The sequence below is a fragment of the Muscardinus avellanarius genome (genome assembly GCF_963383645.1).
Source record: "Muscardinus avellanarius genome assembly, chromosome: 18".
Lineage (NCBI taxonomy): Eukaryota > Metazoa > Chordata > Mammalia > Rodentia > Gliridae > Muscardinus > Muscardinus avellanarius.
The window spans coordinates 41,477,679-41,494,715 of record NC_137804.1 but is presented as its reverse complement, the minus strand read 5'-3'; the positions used below and the strand labels follow the sequence as shown (position 1 = coordinate 41,494,715).

The 17,037-nt window shown below is 61.6% G+C and overlaps 1 protein-coding gene across 1 annotated transcript in view; it reads right to left on the bottom strand.

Moving 5' to 3' along the window:
- The window catches only part of MAST3 (microtubule associated serine/threonine kinase 3), a gene marked incomplete at both ends in the record, with an annotated part of 41,479 nt that overhangs the window by 12,389 nt on the left and 12,053 nt on the right, over positions 1-17,037 (bottom strand). Inside the window, 11 exons of the mRNA XM_080715435.1 lie at positions 863-948; positions 2,382-2,440; positions 3,284-3,416; positions 3,535-3,636; positions 4,188-4,397; positions 4,618-4,693; positions 4,809-4,966; positions 5,329-5,407; positions 6,436-6,511; positions 6,583-6,671; positions 16,793-16,867. Coding sequence (XP_080571561.1) covers positions 863-948; positions 2,382-2,440; positions 3,284-3,416; positions 3,535-3,636; positions 4,188-4,397; positions 4,618-4,693; positions 4,809-4,966; positions 5,329-5,407; positions 6,436-6,511; positions 6,583-6,671; positions 16,793-16,867 — 1,143 coding nt within the window. The remainder of the gene's footprint in view (positions 1-862; positions 949-2,381; positions 2,441-3,283; positions 3,417-3,534; positions 3,637-4,187; positions 4,398-4,617; positions 4,694-4,808; positions 4,967-5,328; positions 5,408-6,435; positions 6,512-6,582; positions 6,672-16,792; positions 16,868-17,037) is intronic.

The window sequence follows — 17,037 nt, the reverse complement described above, 5'->3', positions numbered from 1 at the left end:
GGGGTGGAACCCAGGGGCTTTCTACCTCCGGGCTATACTCCAAGATCCATTTTATATTTTATTTGGAAACAGGGTCTCACTAAGTAGCTGAGAGCCTCACTAAGCTGAGGCTGGCTTCCAACCTGTGTGATCCTCTTGTCTCAGCCTCCCAAGCGCCACCACGCCCGGCCCTATTTCTTGTTCTTTATCTTGAAACAGTCTCACTAAGTTGCAGAGGGCCTCACTAAGTGGCTGAGGCTGGCTGCGAACCTTGATGCTCCTGTCTCAGCCTCCCAAGTGCTGGGATTACGATTACAGGTATGTGCTACCATGCCCAGCTTTTTCTTCTAATTTTTTTTTTTTTCCCCGGTACTGGGGATGGAACCCAGGGGCATTCTACCTCCGAGACAGAGCCCCGGCCCTATTTTTTTATTCTTTATTTTGAAACACGGTCTCACTAAGATACAAAGGGAGCCAGCTAAGCAGAATTCAAGCCGCTAGGAGCCACGCACGCTCCATCTCCTAGCAGGAGGGAAGAGAATCCTGGGGGCGTGAAGGCCCCCGCCTCTGCTGCGCAGACGCTCTGACCCGAGCTGCAGCCCGCGGCCCCTCTGCCCCGGGCCGGCCCCCTCCCTTCCCCACGGGACCCCTAAGGCGCAGAGTCCGAAGGTTCATGCTTGAGACCCCAGGCAGAGCTGTGAGCGGCTGGAGCCTGCTGCTCGCTACTGCCCCCTGGAGGTCAGCTGCAGCAGCTCCAGCCGTCCGCGCCCAGGGCAGGTGAGGGCGGAGGTCAGACAGGTCCCACCGCGCAGGCGCCCGGCAGTGCTGGCCCAGAGCCACATCCCTGGGCATCTGAGAAGCGGTGCAGGGGCCCAGGACTCACCCATAGGCCCCATTGCTGATAAGCTTGATCGTCTCGAAGTCGCTCTCGCAGGGCTTTCTCCGGGATGTGCCACCCAGGGCTCGGCTCTGCGGGATAAGCAGGGCTCAGGGTCCTGCCCCAGCACAGAGCCGGCCTGGCCCCTCCCACCCTACGTCCAAAGCGCCAGTCCTGGTGCGCGTTGCGACTTCTCTCCTATCCGTGCTCCTCGAACCTGCCTCCTGGTTTCTGGGCTTTTGTTCAAGCTGTGCTCTCCTCCTGGCAAACCCCTATAGATCCCTTGAAACCCACCCCTCCAGTGCCCTCTGCAACTTACCTGTCCCAGCCCTGCCTGACATCCACAGCAAGGCAGTCCCACTCATTGCCACCCTCCAAAGTCTGAGGTGTTAATTTATTTTATTTTTGATTTTTTACAGTACTGGGGATGGAACCCAGGAGCACTGTACCTCCAAACTACACCCTTAGCCCTATTTTTTTAGTCTTTTTATTTATTTTATTTATTTTATTTATTTATTTTTGTGGTACTGGGGTTCCTGGAAGCCCTTTTACCTCCGGGCTACACTCCCAGACCTATTTTTACATTTTTATTTGGAAACAGGGTCTCCTAAACCAGCGCGCGTGGCTGGCTTCGAACCTGCGCGATCCTCCTGTCTCTGCCTCCCAAGTGCGGGGATAACAAGTGTGCACCACCACGCCCGGCTAGTCTTTTTATTTTTGAAAGAGGGTCTCACTGAGTTGCGAAGGGCCTCGCTAAGAACCCGAGGCTGTCTGCAAACCATGACCCTCCAGTTTCTGCCTCCCGAATGCTGAGATTATAAGTGTGAGCCACCACGCCTGGCCCTGAGATGTCTGTTTGTTTATTTATTCTGGTACTGAGGATGGAACCCAGGGGTATTTCATCTCTGAGCTACACCCCCTACCCTATTTTTTAATTTTCTTTCTTTCATTTATTTATTTAGGTGGTACTGGGGTTCCTGGAGACCCTTCTACCTCTGGGCTACACGCCCATACCTATTTTATATTTTTATTTGGAAACAGGGTCTCTTAAGCCAGCGAACCTGCGCGATCCTCCCGTCTCCACCTCCCAAGCGCGGAGATTACAAGCGTGCGTGTGCCACTACGCCCGGCTATTCTTTATTTTGAAACAAGGTGTCACCAAGTTGCAGAGGGCCTCACTAACTAGCTGAGGCTGTCCTCGAACTGCAATCCTCCTGTCTCATCCTCCTCAGTACTGGGATTACAAGCGTAAGCCATCACACCCAGCCTTTATTTTTTATTTTGAAACAGGGTATAAGTTGTGGAGGGCCTCACTCCGTAGCTGAGGATGGCTTTGAACCTACGATCCTCCTGCCTCAGGCTCCCAAGTGCTGGGGTTACAAGTGTGCGCCACCACACCCACCCCAGGTGTCTTATTAAACACCTACTACACCCCAAACCTCAGCAGACCCAGCCCCTCCCAGGGCCACCGGGCTCACCCTGGAGAGAACAAGCCAGGGCAGGGCTCCAGCACTCAGGAACTCACCTCTGGGGACTCGGGTGCTGGTGGCTGTGCTCCGTCCAGGTCACTCAGGGGCACAATCTCTGCAAGTTCAGGGAAGAGTCTGTCTAGGGCATTGCCCCTCTCCACCCAGGAATTCCCTGAGGCCCCTGGGGCTCACTGCGGGCTGGGGAGAAGGTGCTGGCTGCCCCGAGAGTCCCAGGATGCTGTCCTTGTGCCATGCCCAGGAGGCTGGGCTGGCTAACAGCTGAGGATCCCTGCAGAAGGGCCTGTGGGCCGCCCAGGCGCCTCTCTCTAAACTTCTCAATACAGCCTCCAGGTCTGAACTCAAGCTGTTCCTGCTCCCAGCAAACTCCTACACATCCTTCCAAACGCATCTTTTCAGGGCCCCCTGCAGCCCAGTCCTGAGATGGCTGTGGCCAGGCTCTGCCGCGGGCCCTCTGGGTCTTGCTCTGACTCCTGGGCTCTGCTACCCACCATGCCTCAGCCTCCTGAGGCGCTGAGACCACAGGTGCGTGCCACCACACCCAGCTTTACTGTGTGTGTGAGTGATAATGAGGCCTGATCCCAGAGGCATTCTATCTTCGAGCTATAGCCCCAGCCTGATTTTGTTTCTTATTTGAAAATAAGAGTCGTGCTGGGTTGATTAAAGTCTCACCTGCTGAGGGTGTCCTCGAACCTGCAACCCTCCTGTCTCAGCCTCCCAAGCACACGCCTGTGTTACTAAACCTGGCTTTCTTGGCTTTAGTAACTGTTCCGTGTATTTCTGGCGGCGCTCGATGGGGACGGAATCCACGCAGGCTCGGCAAGCCCTGACCACCGGCCGCCCCTGCCCGGCTCAGCCCCACCCCGGCCCCGGCGGCGCTTCGGCCGGCCTGGGGCGCTCTGGAGGAGGCCACGTCGCGGGCCCCACCCGCCCCGCTCACCCTCCAGCGGGTCCTTGGCCAGGCCCAGCTGCCCGATGATGTACTGGGGCAGGTCGGTCTTGATGCCCTGGCCCTCCCGAGCCTGGCCCTCGGCGGCCTCCAGCAGGTGGTAGAACTCCTCGGGATCGAACTCCTGCGGGTGCAGAGCGGCCAGGTGAGCGCGACCCCGCCCTACACCTGAGCCCTACCCCGGCTCTCAGGCCTGGGCCGGCCTGTCATCGGCCTGGCCCCGCGGTGACCTGGGGGCTCACCAGGCACTCGAGAAGCCGCGCTGGGCGCGAGATGATGATCAGCAGCTTCCGGACCAGCTGGACGATAAAGCCCACCTCTTCGCTATCGGAGCGCTCGTGAGCCTGGGCAGGTGGGCGTGGCGTCACCGAGGCCCCGCCCCGCCGGGCTCCTCCCCACGGTGGCCTAGCCCCTCCCACCGGCCCCTGCCCACGGTGCCTGGCTCCTCCCCTGCCCACTGGCCCCTCCTTCTCCACCTCCACCTGACCCCGCCCCCAGGCCCCGCCCGCCTCTCCTATCTGCCCCGCCCCTCCCCGCCGGACCGGCTTCTCCCGGCCCCGCCCCTGACTATAGGGTCCCCTCCCTGCAAAGTCCTGTCCCACCCCAAGACCCCCGCCAAACCCAGCCCTCCATTCTGCCCCCACCTCCTGACAGACGCCCGGCCCTGCCCCTGAGGACCCACCAGGTCCCTTTCTTCTGGCCCCGCCCCTCGCCTTCCCACTTGGCCGCTCCCCGCCCTCCCTGCCTGGCCCCGCCCTCCCTGCCTGGCCCCGCCCTCCCGTCTGGCCCCGCCCTCCCGTCTGGTCCCTCCCCTCCTGCCTAGCCCCGCCCTCCCGCCTGGCCCCGCCCTCCCGCCTGGCCCCGCCCTCCCGCCTGGCCCCGCCCCTCCACCCACGTCCTGAAGCAGCCGCTCCAGCTTCTCCTGCATCTCCAGGAAGTAGCGCGAGGTGACCAGGGCCTCGCCGGACTTGGCCAGGCAGTCTCGGGCCAGCTCCACGATCTGGTGGTGGATGAAGCCCAGGACGCCGTCGGCCAGCGCCAGCCGGGCGCCGGGCGCGTAGGCCGCCAGGAACTCCTGCAGGCGGCCCTCCATCTGTGCAGTGGCCTGGGCAGGGCGTGGGGCCTGGTCAGAGGTGGGCAGGGGGCAGGGGCGGGGGGCATCGGCAGTGGGCGGCAGGGGGAGCGGACGGGGTGGGGACACATGGCGGCGGGGACAGGGGGCATCGGCAGTGGGCGGCAGGGGGAGCGGACGGGGTGGGGACACATGGCGGCGGGCAGGTGCCCTTGGGTCGCAGACGGAGGCGGCCGCGGCCAGCGCTGCCCACCTTGGGGAACCGCTCCCGGTACACGTGGTTCATCATGACGATCTCGTTGTCGAAGGTCCCCGAGGTGCGCCCGGGGCTGGAGGGGATGGAAGTGGTTGGCTGATGCCGGACGCAGGACCCGGCCGGGGGCGGAGTGACAGCCTGGGGTCCCCAGCCGCCCCGCGAGGCCACGCGGCCGGCTCGAGGCCCACCTGAGGCTGCGGGAGCGGGGTCGAAGGCGGGGGGAGCGGCCGCCCTCCTCCTCGGCCACGCTCTCCGAGCTGCGGAAGTGCTTGGACAGGAAGTGCAGCTCGTCTGGCGTGGGCTGGAAGGGAAGCTGGTGGAGACGCTCCCGCGAGGATGAGCTTGACTGGTGGGGAGGGGGAGGTCAGGCCGAGCCAGGCCCGAGACCCCCTCACGGCCATCGGGTAGCCACACTCTCCTACGCATCCCTCAAAGCCCCACCTCCAATGCCCCCTCCTTCGGGAAGGCCTCTCTGCCCCACACCTCCCTCTGGTCAGGGTCTGACCTCACAGACCAGAGGTCTCTGTGGGGCTAATGCTGGATCCAGAGTGGGAACTCTTTAGGGCCAAAGCTGGGTTCATTGAGAGGCCGCCCACGCTGCCCAGACGGGGCCTGTGCTGACATTCTGCCCGCTGAGTTGACGTCTGAGACCTCTGAAAAAGGCACGGGTGTGTCCTGCCACCCGCTGCCTCGCGGGGCGGTGCCTACCGAGACCGTGGAGCTGGGTGTGTTGGTTCCATAGCCGGAAGACGGGAGAGACGCCAGGGACCATCTTCTGCCGTCCGCCCTGCGGAGGGGAGGAGACATGAAAGCGCCGCCCGGTCCCTGTGGTCTGTGGGGCCCCGGGGCAGGTCCTGCGAGGCCAGACCCTGCTACGTGGCAGGGAGGACTCCTGAGGGGGCCGAGGACACGGGCACGGCGCTCAGACACCGCCTCCAGGAGGCCCTCCCTAACCGCAGCTGCGGGCGCCCACTGGCTGTCCCACCAGACCAAGATGCCCCGGGGCCAAAGTCCAGTCTCCTGTGCTCGGGCAAGTCCTTGGCAAAGAGTGCGGCAGTGCACACAGCAGGTGCCCAATAAGCGCTGAACAGAGTAAACTTCAAGGCCCCGACAGTGACGGGTGTTCAGTAGTCTCTTGGTAAAGGGGTTGATGGCATTTATTTATTTATTTATTTATGCAGTGCTGGGGGTGGAACCCAGGAGCATTCTACCTCTGAGATACACCCCCAGCCCTAGTTTTTCTTTTTTTTTGGGGGGTGGGGTCTGGGGATGAAACCCAGGGTATTCGACCTCCCAAGCCACACACCCCCCCCCCGCCCTGTTTTTTATTCTTTATTTTGAAACAGGGTCTCACTACGTTACGGAGGGCCTAAGTAGCTGAGGCTGTCTGCGAACCGCGATCCTCCCGTCTCAGCCTCCCGAATGCTGGGATCACAAGCGTGCGCCACCACGCCGGGCTTTCAGGTTTTATTCTTTATTTTGAAACAGGGTCTCACTGAGTTGCAGAGGGCCTCCCTAAGTAGCCGAGCTGTCTGCGAACCAGATCCTCCTGTCTCAGCCTCCAGAATGCTGGGATTGCAAGCGTGGCCACCACGCGGGGCTCGGGTTGACGGCTTTGGGGGTGACTCCTGGCCCTGGGTCAGGCCGTGCCCCCTCCTCCCACCCAGGGGCGTCACTACCTGTCCACACGAGGAATGCGCTGCGGAAGCCTGTGTTGGGCGGGAGCCGCGGTCATGCAGGGCCCAGGGGAGGCGAGGGGCAGTGAGGGGCGTCCATGGCACCGCAGCCCAGCCCCCCGCCCGCCCGGGCGCTCACCTGCGCGGGAAGGGGAAGTTGAGGGCTGCGGCGGCCGCTGAGAAGTTCCGCGGACTGTCCAGGGGGCTGCTGCCTGCTGAGGACGGTGGGGAGACTGAGTCAGCGCGGGCAGGGCCCCGCGGCGCCCCCGCCCCCCCCGGCACTCACCCGTTGGGACGGACAGTGGCGACAGGGGTCTGGAGAGGGTCGGCGACGGCGTGCCCACCACCAGGCTCTTGCGGTTCCCGCTGCGGCAGCTGTGAAGCAGGGGTGTCAGGCGGCCGCCAGGGCCCCCCGGGACCACCCGCCCGCGGGGCGCAGCGGGGCGGCTCCCCAGCAGGGCTGCAGGCCGCACCGCACCCTGTACCCACCAGCCTTTTTTATTTTTTATTTTGCTTCGGGTCTGGGGATGGAACCCAGGGGCGTTTGACCTCCAAGTTACATCCTCTGCCCAATTTTCTTTTATTCTTTATTTTGAAACCGGGTCTCACTGAGTTGCAGAGGGCCTCACGAAGTAGCTGAGGCTGTCCGCGAACCGCGATCCTCCGGTCTCAGCCTCCCGAATGCTGGGATGATGAGCGTGCACCACCACGGCCCGGCCCTCACCCACCATCCTTAACCCAGGCTTCCAGCCTCAGGGGACACACTCCCGCACAGCTTCCCAAGACTCCCACGTTTGTACTTCCTTTATTATTGTTATTTTATTATTTATGTATCTATGTATTTATTTTTGTGGTACTGGGGATGGAACCCAGGGGCATTCTACCTCCAAGCTACACCCAGCCCATTTTTTTCCTTTTATTTGGAAACGGGGTCTCACTGAGTTGCAGAGGGCCTCACTAAGTAGCTGAGGCTGTCCATGAACCACGATCCTCCTGTCTCAGCCTCCCGAATGCTGGGATTACAAGCCTGTGCCACCACGCCCGGCTTATTCTTATTTATTTTCGTGTGTGGTACTGGGGATTGAATCCAGAGGCCTTTTACTTCTGAGATAACACTCCCAGCCCTATTTTTTTTTTTAAAATTTTGTAACCAGGTCTCAGTAAGTGGCTGGGGGGCCTTACCAAGTTCCTGAGGCTGGCCTCGAACCTGTGATCCTAGCCGGGCGTGGTGGCGCACGCTTGTAATCCCCGCACTTGGGAGGCTGAGACAGGAGGATCGCACAGGTTCGAAGCCAGCCTCAGCTCCTTAGTGAGGCTCTCAGCAACTTAGTGAGACCCTGTTTCAAAATAAAATATTAAAAAAAATAGGTCTGGGAGTATAGCCCGGAGGTAGAAAGCCTCTGGGTTCCACCCCCAGTACCACCAAAACAAAAACCTGCGGTCCTCCTCCTCAGCCTCCCCAGTACTGAGATGACAAGCGTGCGCCACCACCCCTGGCTATGTTTATCATTTCACCCTCACTTGTCTGCCATGCAGCGACTGCTGCTGGGTGCACCCCAAAAGAGGATGGAGGGCAGGCAGCAGCCCAGAGCGCCCCGTGGGCAGAGAGACCTGCTCCACTCAGCGCCCCTCCCAGCTCTGCCCCCCCCAGGCATCCTCTCCAAGCCCTGCTAAAATGCCAGCCTGAGCCGGGCGTGGGGAGCACGCTTGCAATCCCTGTGCTTGGGAGGCTGAGACAGGAGGATTGCGGGTTCAAGGCCGTCTTCTGCACGTAGTGAGACCCTCAACAACCTAGCAAGACGCTGTTTCAAAGGAAAAATAAAATAGGGCTGGGAAGCCGGGCGTGGTGGCGCACGCTTGTAATCCCAGCATTTGGGAGGCTGAGACAGGAGGATCACAGTTCATGGCCAGCCTCAGCTACTTAGTGAGGCCCTCTGCAACTCAGTGAGACCCGGTTTCAAGATAAAACATAAAAAATAGGGCTGGGGGTGTAGCTCGGAGGTCGAATGTCCCTGGGCTCCATCCCCAGCGTCCGTCTGTCTTTCTGTCTCTCTCTCTCTCTCTCTCTCTCTCTCTCACACACACACACACACACACACACACAATCTGAGCTCCCCTGGGTTCATTCCCCAGTACCACACCCACATGCATATGTGCGCGCGTGCGCACACACACACACACACACACACACACACACACACACACACACTGCCAGGCCTGTCTCCTCCGCTAGACGGCAGTGCAATTTCCTTTAGGACATCTCTATACTCATTTTGTCACCTTTAAAGCAGTCCGATTCAGTTATAATATGAACAAATAAATAAAAAGCCAATATGGGTTTTTTTTTGGGAGGGGTCCTGGGATGGAACCCAGGGGCATTTTACCTTCGAGCTACACCCAGCCCTATTTTTTTATTCTTTATTTTTGAAACAAGGTCTAATGAGTTGCAAAGGGCCGCACTCAGTAGCTGAGGCTGGCTTTGAACCTGTGTGATCCTCCTGTCTCAGCCTCCCCAATGCTGGGATTACAAGCGCGCGCCACCACACCTGGCTCTAAAAAGCCAATCTGGCCGGGCATGGTGGCGCACGCTTGTAATCCCCGCGCTTGGGAGGCTGAGACGGGAGGATCGCACAGGTTCGAAGCCAGCCTCAGCTACTTAGTGAGGCTCTCAGCAACTTAGTGAGACCCTGTTTCCAAATAAAATATAAATATATATATATATATATATATATATAGGTCTGGGAGTGTAGCCCGGAGGTAGAAGGGCTTCCAGGAACTCCAGTACCACTAAATAAATAAATACAATAAAATAGGGCTGGGGATGTAGCTCAGAGAAGAATGCCCTAGGTTCAGTCCATAGTACCACAAAAGAAAATATAAGTAAATAAATAAAACAGGGCTTGATTATATCTCTGAGGCAGACAGAATACCCCTGGGTTCAGCCAGACACAGTGGTGCACACTTGTAGTCCCAGGACTTGGGAGGCTGAGACAGGAGGATCTCAGGTTCAACACCAACGTCGGCAGCTTAATGAGGTTCTCAGAAACCTAGGCAAGACCCTATTTCCAAAAGAAATAAAATCAAGCTGGAATGTAGCTTGGAGGTAGAATCCCTGGGTTCAATTCTCAGAATCAAAAAACAATAACTAGCCGGGCGTGGTGGCGCACGCCTGTAATCCCCGCGCTTGGGAGGCGCAGACAGGAGGATCGCGCTGGTTCAGAGCCAGCCTCGCTGGCTTAAGAGACGCTGTTTCCACATAAAGTTAAAAAATAGGTCTGGGAGTGTAGCCCGTGGGAGTGTAGCCCGGAGGTAGAAGGGCTTCCAGGAACCCCAGTACCACCAAAAAATAAAATAAAATAAAATAAAATAAAATAAAAAAGAATACCCCCTAGCCAGGCGTAACCCCAGTACTTGAGACAGGAGGATCCTAGGCTCTAGAGCCAACCTCAGCTACTTAGTAAGGACCCCACGGAACTCAGTGAGACCCGGTTTCAAAATAAAGAATAAAAAAATAGGGCAGGGAAGCCGGGCGTGGTGGCGCAGTTTGTAATCACCGCACTTGGGAGGAGGCTGAGACAGGAGGATCGCGTACATAGGTTAGAAGCCAGCCTCAGCCACTTAGGCGCTCTGCAACTTTAGTGAAACTCTGTTTCCCAGTAAAGTATAAAATAGGTATGAGAGCATAGCCCAGAGGTAGAAAGCCCCTGGGTTCCACCCCAGTACCACCAAAGACAGAAAGGGTTTGAGCGGCAGGCTGGGGCGGGCCCCTCACCCTGTCTGCCCCCCCCCCCCGGGCAGAGCGGGGCCTGGAGTGACAGCTCCCCGCCTCCCGCCCCCCGCAGCCGCTCGGCAGCTCAGCAACGCGGCCCCCGCGCGCCGCCCGCGCCGCGCAGGGAGCCCGGCCGGGGACAGCCCTGCCGGGGAGAGACAGCTCGCCATGCGTCCACCTGGAAGGATGCTCTCAGATTCCGCGAAATCCGCCCTGGGCGCCGGCGGGCACCTGCGCACTTCCGGGGAGAGTCAAGTCACCCAGCCCCGACCCCCCGACCGGCCCTCGCCCCGTGGGCGAGACCCGCTGTACCCACTTCCCAGGCTGGGGAGACTGAGGCCGCGGAGGTCCACGGCGTCGGGGTTCAGCCCCGGCCTCAGGTGCGGGGGGAGAAGGCGAGGCCAGGCCCCCCCGGACTTCCTGCCGAGCCCGCCCCACCCGCCAGTCTGAGGCCTCGGAGCAGCCGACCCATCCACTCACTTCCCGAGCATCTATCCGACGCCAACTGTTTACATAACCTCCCTGCAAGAGGAGGCCCGGCGCCCTCGGAAGCCTCACTCGGCAGCGTCTGCAGACACCCGGGCACAAAGGGAGTGATATGGCGAAGCAGGCTCTGCGCCCCAGTCGATAGGACCCCCCAGTACCCCACGTCACCCCCGGGGCCTCCGGAGAAACCTCAGCACTCCAGGCCTCACAGCCGGGCCCACCGCCCGGGCCAACCCAAGCACAGAGAGGTCCGGCGCAGGAGGCCACACAGCCCAGCAGTGCGGAGCCGAGGCCCAACTCGGGGTGGCCTCCGGTCCCAGGAGAGGAACCCCGGCCACTTGGGCTCTGACATCCCACCCCCACGCCCGCCTCCTGCAGTAAATATTTGCTTCTGAGCCAACATCTCCGCCGAGTGGGCTCAGGACACACTAGCTTCAGTGTGCCCAAGCCCCGCTTGGGTTCGGCCGAGTCCTGGGGGTCAGGGTTCGAACCCCGGCTCCGACGCAGATCGCTGCTGCCCCTGTGGCCACCCAGGCTCTGACCCCGCGGGGCGGACGCCACCGTCCAGGGCACAGGGGGCGACAGGAAGGTGCCCGAGACCCCGGAGCCCTCGAGCGCCGCCGCCCCTCCCTCCGGACCCCCCCGCGGTGGCCCTCGAGGGCCAGCCACGCCGCGGGCCCCTGCGCCGGGCCGGGCGGCCCTACCTCTTGGAGCGCTGCAGCAGCGCGCCCTTGGCCAGGCGGCTCCGATGGCTCGGCGCAGCCACCGCGGTCCAGTAGCTGGGGTCGGACATGCTGCCTCCTTTGTGCGGCCGCCGCGGCTCGAGGCCGGGGCTCGCGGGGGCGCAGCCGGCGGCGCGATCGGCCCGGGAGCCCGCCGAGCCGGGCGGGCGGGGGGCGCCTCGGGCCGCGGGGGGGCGCCGGGAGGAAGCGCGCGCCCCTCTGCGCGGCGGGAACCCCGCCCGGGCCAGCGCGGGGGCGGGGCCTGGCCCGGGGGGCGGGGCGAGCGACGCGGAAGCGAAAGCCGGCGGGCGCCGGGGCCGCGGTGGGCGGGGCGTCGCTAGGGCCGAGGGCGGCGGGGCGGGGCGTCGCTAGGGCCGAGGGCGGCGGGGCGGGGCGTCGCCAGGGGCGCGGGCGGCGGGGCGGGGCGTCGCCAGGGGCGCGGGCGGCGGGGCGGGGCGTTGCTAGGGCCGAGGCGGCGGGGCGGAGTGTTGCTAGGGCCCCGGGCGGCGGGGGCGGGGCGTCGCTAGGGCCCCGGGCGGCGGGGGCGGGGCGTTGGCGGCAAGTCGGGGGTGGCGGGGTGGCGGGGATGGGGGCAGGGGGAGATCCGGTCTCCCTCCCCGCGACGCAGATCCCGTCGCCGTCCCCTCCCCCTGTCCCGGCGCGCTGGCCCCTTCTGAGCGCGCCCCCCCAGGCCCGCGCGGCGTCCTGGCTCCCTCCGGCCACCACGCCCACCCTGGCGGGCTCCTGGGACTCCAGCGTGGCAGAGTCCGGCGTCCTCTCCTCCCGGGCAGCCCGAGGAGGGGGCGCCTGTCCCGGGCTCCGCGCTCCGGGCGCGGGCCCTGGGATCCCAGCCCTGGTCTAGCACAGAGGGCGGTGCTCCAGGTCCTCTGACACCCAGAGCGCCTGGGAGGGGGCCGGATCGGTCCCCCCGCAGCTGGAGGGCCACTGGGCTGACCCCAGGGGACCCGAACCCGGTGTCGGTGCCTGCGACACGCCTGGAAAATGCTGTCAGTGTTGCACCGCACTACCTGGGGCCTCAGTTTCCCCATCTCTGACAGTCCTGCAGCAAAGCCCCGGTGGCATCAGAGAAGCAGAAAGAGGCTGAGGAGGCCCGTGCACACCGAAGAGCGGTGGCCGGGGAAGGAAAGCCGAGCGCACAGTAGGCGCCACATGTATGCTGACTCCCCTTAGGACAGCCTCGGCAAGCCCGGGCGCGTTCCTGGAAGGCTGCCTCTTCCCGCGCCAGCGGAAGCCCACATCCCATGGCTAGGAAAAGCTGAGAATTCGGGAATGGAGGCGCGGAGGCGCTGCTGCCTGGCTCGCAGCCTCACCCGCCGCTCTGCTCAGGCCACTCACACACCGCCATGTTTCCAGGTGCCCCCGACCTGGAGCTCAAACACCCATATCCGGTCTTTCATTCACACCGCGAACATTTATTGAGCCTCTAGTGTATGCCCATTCCTGTGCCCAACTCTGGATACCCAGTGGGGACCAGGCTGTACCGCCAAAAATAAATAAATAAATTTTTTCCTGACCTCAGTTACCCTCAGTCCTGGTTGGAGTCAGAGGAATCAGCTAAACCCGGCGTGGTGGCGCAGCTTGTAATCCCGGCCTTCCAGAGGCTCAGACAGGAGGACCGAGGATCTCGGACAGCCTCCGCTACCACTTAGCGAGGCCCTCTGCAACTCAGTGAGACCCTGTTTTAAAATAAAGAATAAAGCCGGGCGTGGTGGCGCACGCTTGTAATCCCCCCGCTTGGGAGGCGGAGACAGGAGGATCGCGCAGGGTCGAAGCCAGCCGCGCGCGCTGGCTTAGGAGACCCTGTTTCCAAATAAAAAAAAGTATAAAAATAGGTCTGGGAGTGTATCCCGGAGGTAGAAAGGCTTCCAGGAACCCCAGTACCACCAAAAAATAAATAAATAAATAAAATAAAGAATAAAAACTAGGGCTGGGTGTGTAGCTCGGAGGTAGAATGCCCCTGGGCATTCTACTAAAAAAAAAAAAAATTAACAAGATAATTTGTGTGATTGTATAGTACTGGAGATTGAAACCAGGAGTGCTTTACTACTGAGCTACAACCCCAGTCCTTTTTTTAACTTGAGAAAAAGGTTTCACTAAGTTGCAGAGGCTGGCCTTGAACCCTAGATCCTCCTTGCCTCAGCCTCCCAGGTACTTGGATTCCCAGCCTGTGCCACCACGCCTGGCTAGACAGGAGAATTTCAAACACCAAAGAGAGAAAGGAGTAATGCTGGCCATCAGGGACTCCAGCTAGGCGACCTCTCAGACACTGAGGAAGGAGGGAGGCTGACATGGAGAAGAGGGGCCCGGGCCGAGCAGGTGGCGCAGGCCCGTAATCCCAGGACGTGGGAGGCTGAGACCAGAGGATCACAGATTCGAGACCAGCCTCAGCAATTTAGTGAGGCTCTATTTTAAAAAAAAAAGTCCAGTGTGATGGCAGCCTTTGCAACTCAGTGAGACCCTACTTCAAAATAAAGGATACGAGCTGAGCGCGGTGGCGCACGCTTGTAATTCCAGTATTTGGGAGGCTGAGAGAGAAGGATCGCGGTTCTCGGACAGCCTCAGCTACTTAGTGAGGTCCTCTGCAACTCAGTGAGACCCTGTTTCATAATAAAAAAAAAAAAAATAGGGCCGGGGGTGTAGTTCAGGTAGAAGGCCTCTGGGTTCCATCCCCAGTACCAAAAAAAAGAATAAAAACTAGGGCTGAATGTGTAGCTCAGGGGTAGAATGTCCCCTGGGTCCAATTCCCAGTATTACAAAAAAAAAAAAAAAAAAAAAAAAAAAAAAAGGAGGCTGGGGGTATAGCTCAGAGTAGAATCCCCTGGGTTCAATCCCTAGTACCCATCCATCACCAAAAAACAAAAGTATGAACGCCGGCGTGGTGGCGCACACTTGTAATCCCCGCGCTTGGGAGGCTGAGACGGGAGGATCGCACAGGTTCGAAGCCAGCCTCAGCTACTTAGTGAGGCTCTCGGCAACTTAGTGAGACCCTGTTTCCAAATAAAGTATAAAATATAAAAAAGGTGTGGGAGTATAGCCCTGAGGTAGAAAGCCTCTGGGCAGGACAGAGGAAGAGGCCAGCAGGGCTGACCACACAGGCCTTGTGGTCTGCGGGAAGGAGCTGTTTGTTGGAAGAGCACTGGGGAGCCATGGAGGGCATTTGAGCGGGGAAGCGGTATGTTCTGGACCACGCCTGCTAGTCCCCCGTGTCTGCCATGGGAAGCAGGGGCTGCGGGGAGCTGGGGGACAGGAAGACTGAGGTCATGGAGAAGCCACAGAGAGAACTGGGTGGAAGGCGGACATGTTTGAGACCCGGAGGCAGGCTGGAGTCGAGGGCACAGCGCACCCCGCCAATGCCCTCCCAGGGCATCTGCCAACGCCTACACCCTTCTGGACTCAGTTTCCCCTCTCCGCTGACCACCCAGAGGGCCTGCCACTGCAGAGGACCACCTCAAAGGGCTGACCCCGGGGCCAGCCGTGCCCTCCATGGCGCGGCGGCTGCTGGGAGCCCCACCTCCCGGCTCCCCGATGGTCCTCCCCGCAGGGCTCGGCTCTGAACCCTGGCCTGCTGGCCAGTGACCTCTGCTCGTGCTTAAGTGGTCAAGTAGCCAGTAGGTCCACAGACCCCCTCGGCCCACTGTTAGCCTGGCCTTCCCCGTCCCGCACCCTGCCTGGCCCCCGGTGTCCCCGGATCCAGCAGGATCCGCGTTCCTCCTGCCCTCGGCATTCAAGGCCCCAGAAGGAATATCCTCTGACAGCGCTCCTCCTGCCTGGAGTAGGCTTTTGTCCCTGAGGGTCCACGTCAAGGCCTCCGTCAACACCACCCCTCCACCAACAACACCACAGGTAGAGCCTTCCTGCTCAGCCACGCCACAGCGTCAGCGGAGCGCCTGCTGTATACCAGGCCCTGCTCTGAGGACAGCACGACCAGGACAGGGGCAGGCCTGAGCCTCGCGAGGCTTCCAAACCGCTGGGTGAGGAAAACAAGTAAATATCAAGCAGGAAGACGTGGGAATCACACCCCTCGGGAGGGTCTCAATGAGAGAAGTATATGAGGAGGGCAGGAAGGGGTCCGGAGCCGGGCATGGTCACGCGCACTTGTAATCCCAGTCCTGGGGAGGCTGAGACAGGAGGATGGCAGGTTAGACGCCGGCCTCCGAATTTAGTGAGGCCTTTTGGAACTCCGTGGGACGTTGTTTCAAAATAAAGAATAAAACAGGGCTGGGGGTGTAGCTCGGAGGTAGAAGGCGTCTGGGTTCCATCCCCAGTACTGCAAAAAAGGGGGTCGGGGGAGAAAGGGGCCCTGCTCAGGGCTTGCAGGAGTCCTGGGAAGACAGGAGGACGGGGGTCTCTGCGCAGAGGGGGGTCCTGGGGCCGGGGCGGCTGGGATTCCCGGGGATCGGGGGAGCTGTCCCGCCAGAGGAGAGTGGCAGAGACAGAGGAAGGGGTGGGGACGCAGGGGCTGGGGCTCTGGGGCCCTGGGGCCTCCTTCCTGGGGTGTGGGCCTGGGAGGTAGGGACCCATCTCCTTGCCCCGCCCGAGGCTCTGCTGCCCCCTGCCGGCCTCCGCTGCAGCCCCAAACTTTCTGCCTTTCTTCCTGGTAGAACCTGCTCGGCCCCACCCAGCACCAGATCCTCCCCTCCCATCCGGTGCCCTTGGGGCGAGGCCAAAGACAGTCAGGTCTGGCCAGAAAAGCGCCAGGGAGCCCCTGGGTACCGGGCTCGGAGGGTCTAGGCCTCTGTTTACGCCCCCAGTAAACGGAGTCCCAGCTACCCCAGTGCATGTCCCCTTATGTTTTGCCTGGAAGTTGTCCTGGTTACATCCCTGACTTCCTGGCCTCAGGAGACTCCCCCCCCCCAAAAAAAAAAAAGCATCCACAAAGGCTTTAAAATCTCCAACCTGCCTCAGGACCTTTGCCCAGGACAGTTCCTATCGCCTGTGCCAGTCTTCCCCTAGTTCTGCCCCAGCTTGGGTCCAAACACCACGTGCTCGAGGTCTCCATTTGAACGCGTCTGGCTTGGCCATTCCCTAGTCCACTGCCACCTCCGCGGACTGAGAGGAACCTTCCTCTGGCTCACACCCAGCCCTCGGCACCCGGCACCCAGCAGGCCCCGCACAGGCCCTCTTCCCGTGGCCTGGCACCCACATGGGTGGGCCCCGCATTATCCTCTCCTCATTAAGAGCCTGAGCGGCCTGTGCATACCAGGGTGTGGACGACAGCCAGAGTCCGAAGGAGCCCTCTGAGATCCGGCTCAGACCTCCTGGACGCTGGCCGCCAGTCCTGGGGGTCAGGGAGGGAGGCAGGACTGGAGCCTGGGCGCGTGCCCGGGGGTCCCGAGGGCGCCCGCTGGGAACCCGCACCTGTCGCGCAGCCTCGGCCGGCTCAGGCCCCGCCCGGCCACCTGTCAGCCGCGGCCCTGATGGACTCCCCGGCCGGGCCCGGCGGGGCGGGCGGGGCTCGAGAGCGGGGAAACTGAGGCTCCGGGCCGGGCCGCACTTACCTCCAGGGGTGCAGGCCGGGGCTGCCGGGGCTGCCGGGGCTCCGCGGGGCCGGGCTGGGGCTGCTGGGCGGCAGGCTGCGGAGAGAGGCGCGATGGCGGGCTGCGGGGCCGGAGCGCGGGGCCCCCCGCCCGCCCGCCGGCCCACTCACTCGAGGGTCAGCGCGGGGATGCGCAGCCGGTCCCTGCGGGACGTCATGCCGGGGCCGGGCCCGATGGACAGACGGACGGACGGACGGACACACGGA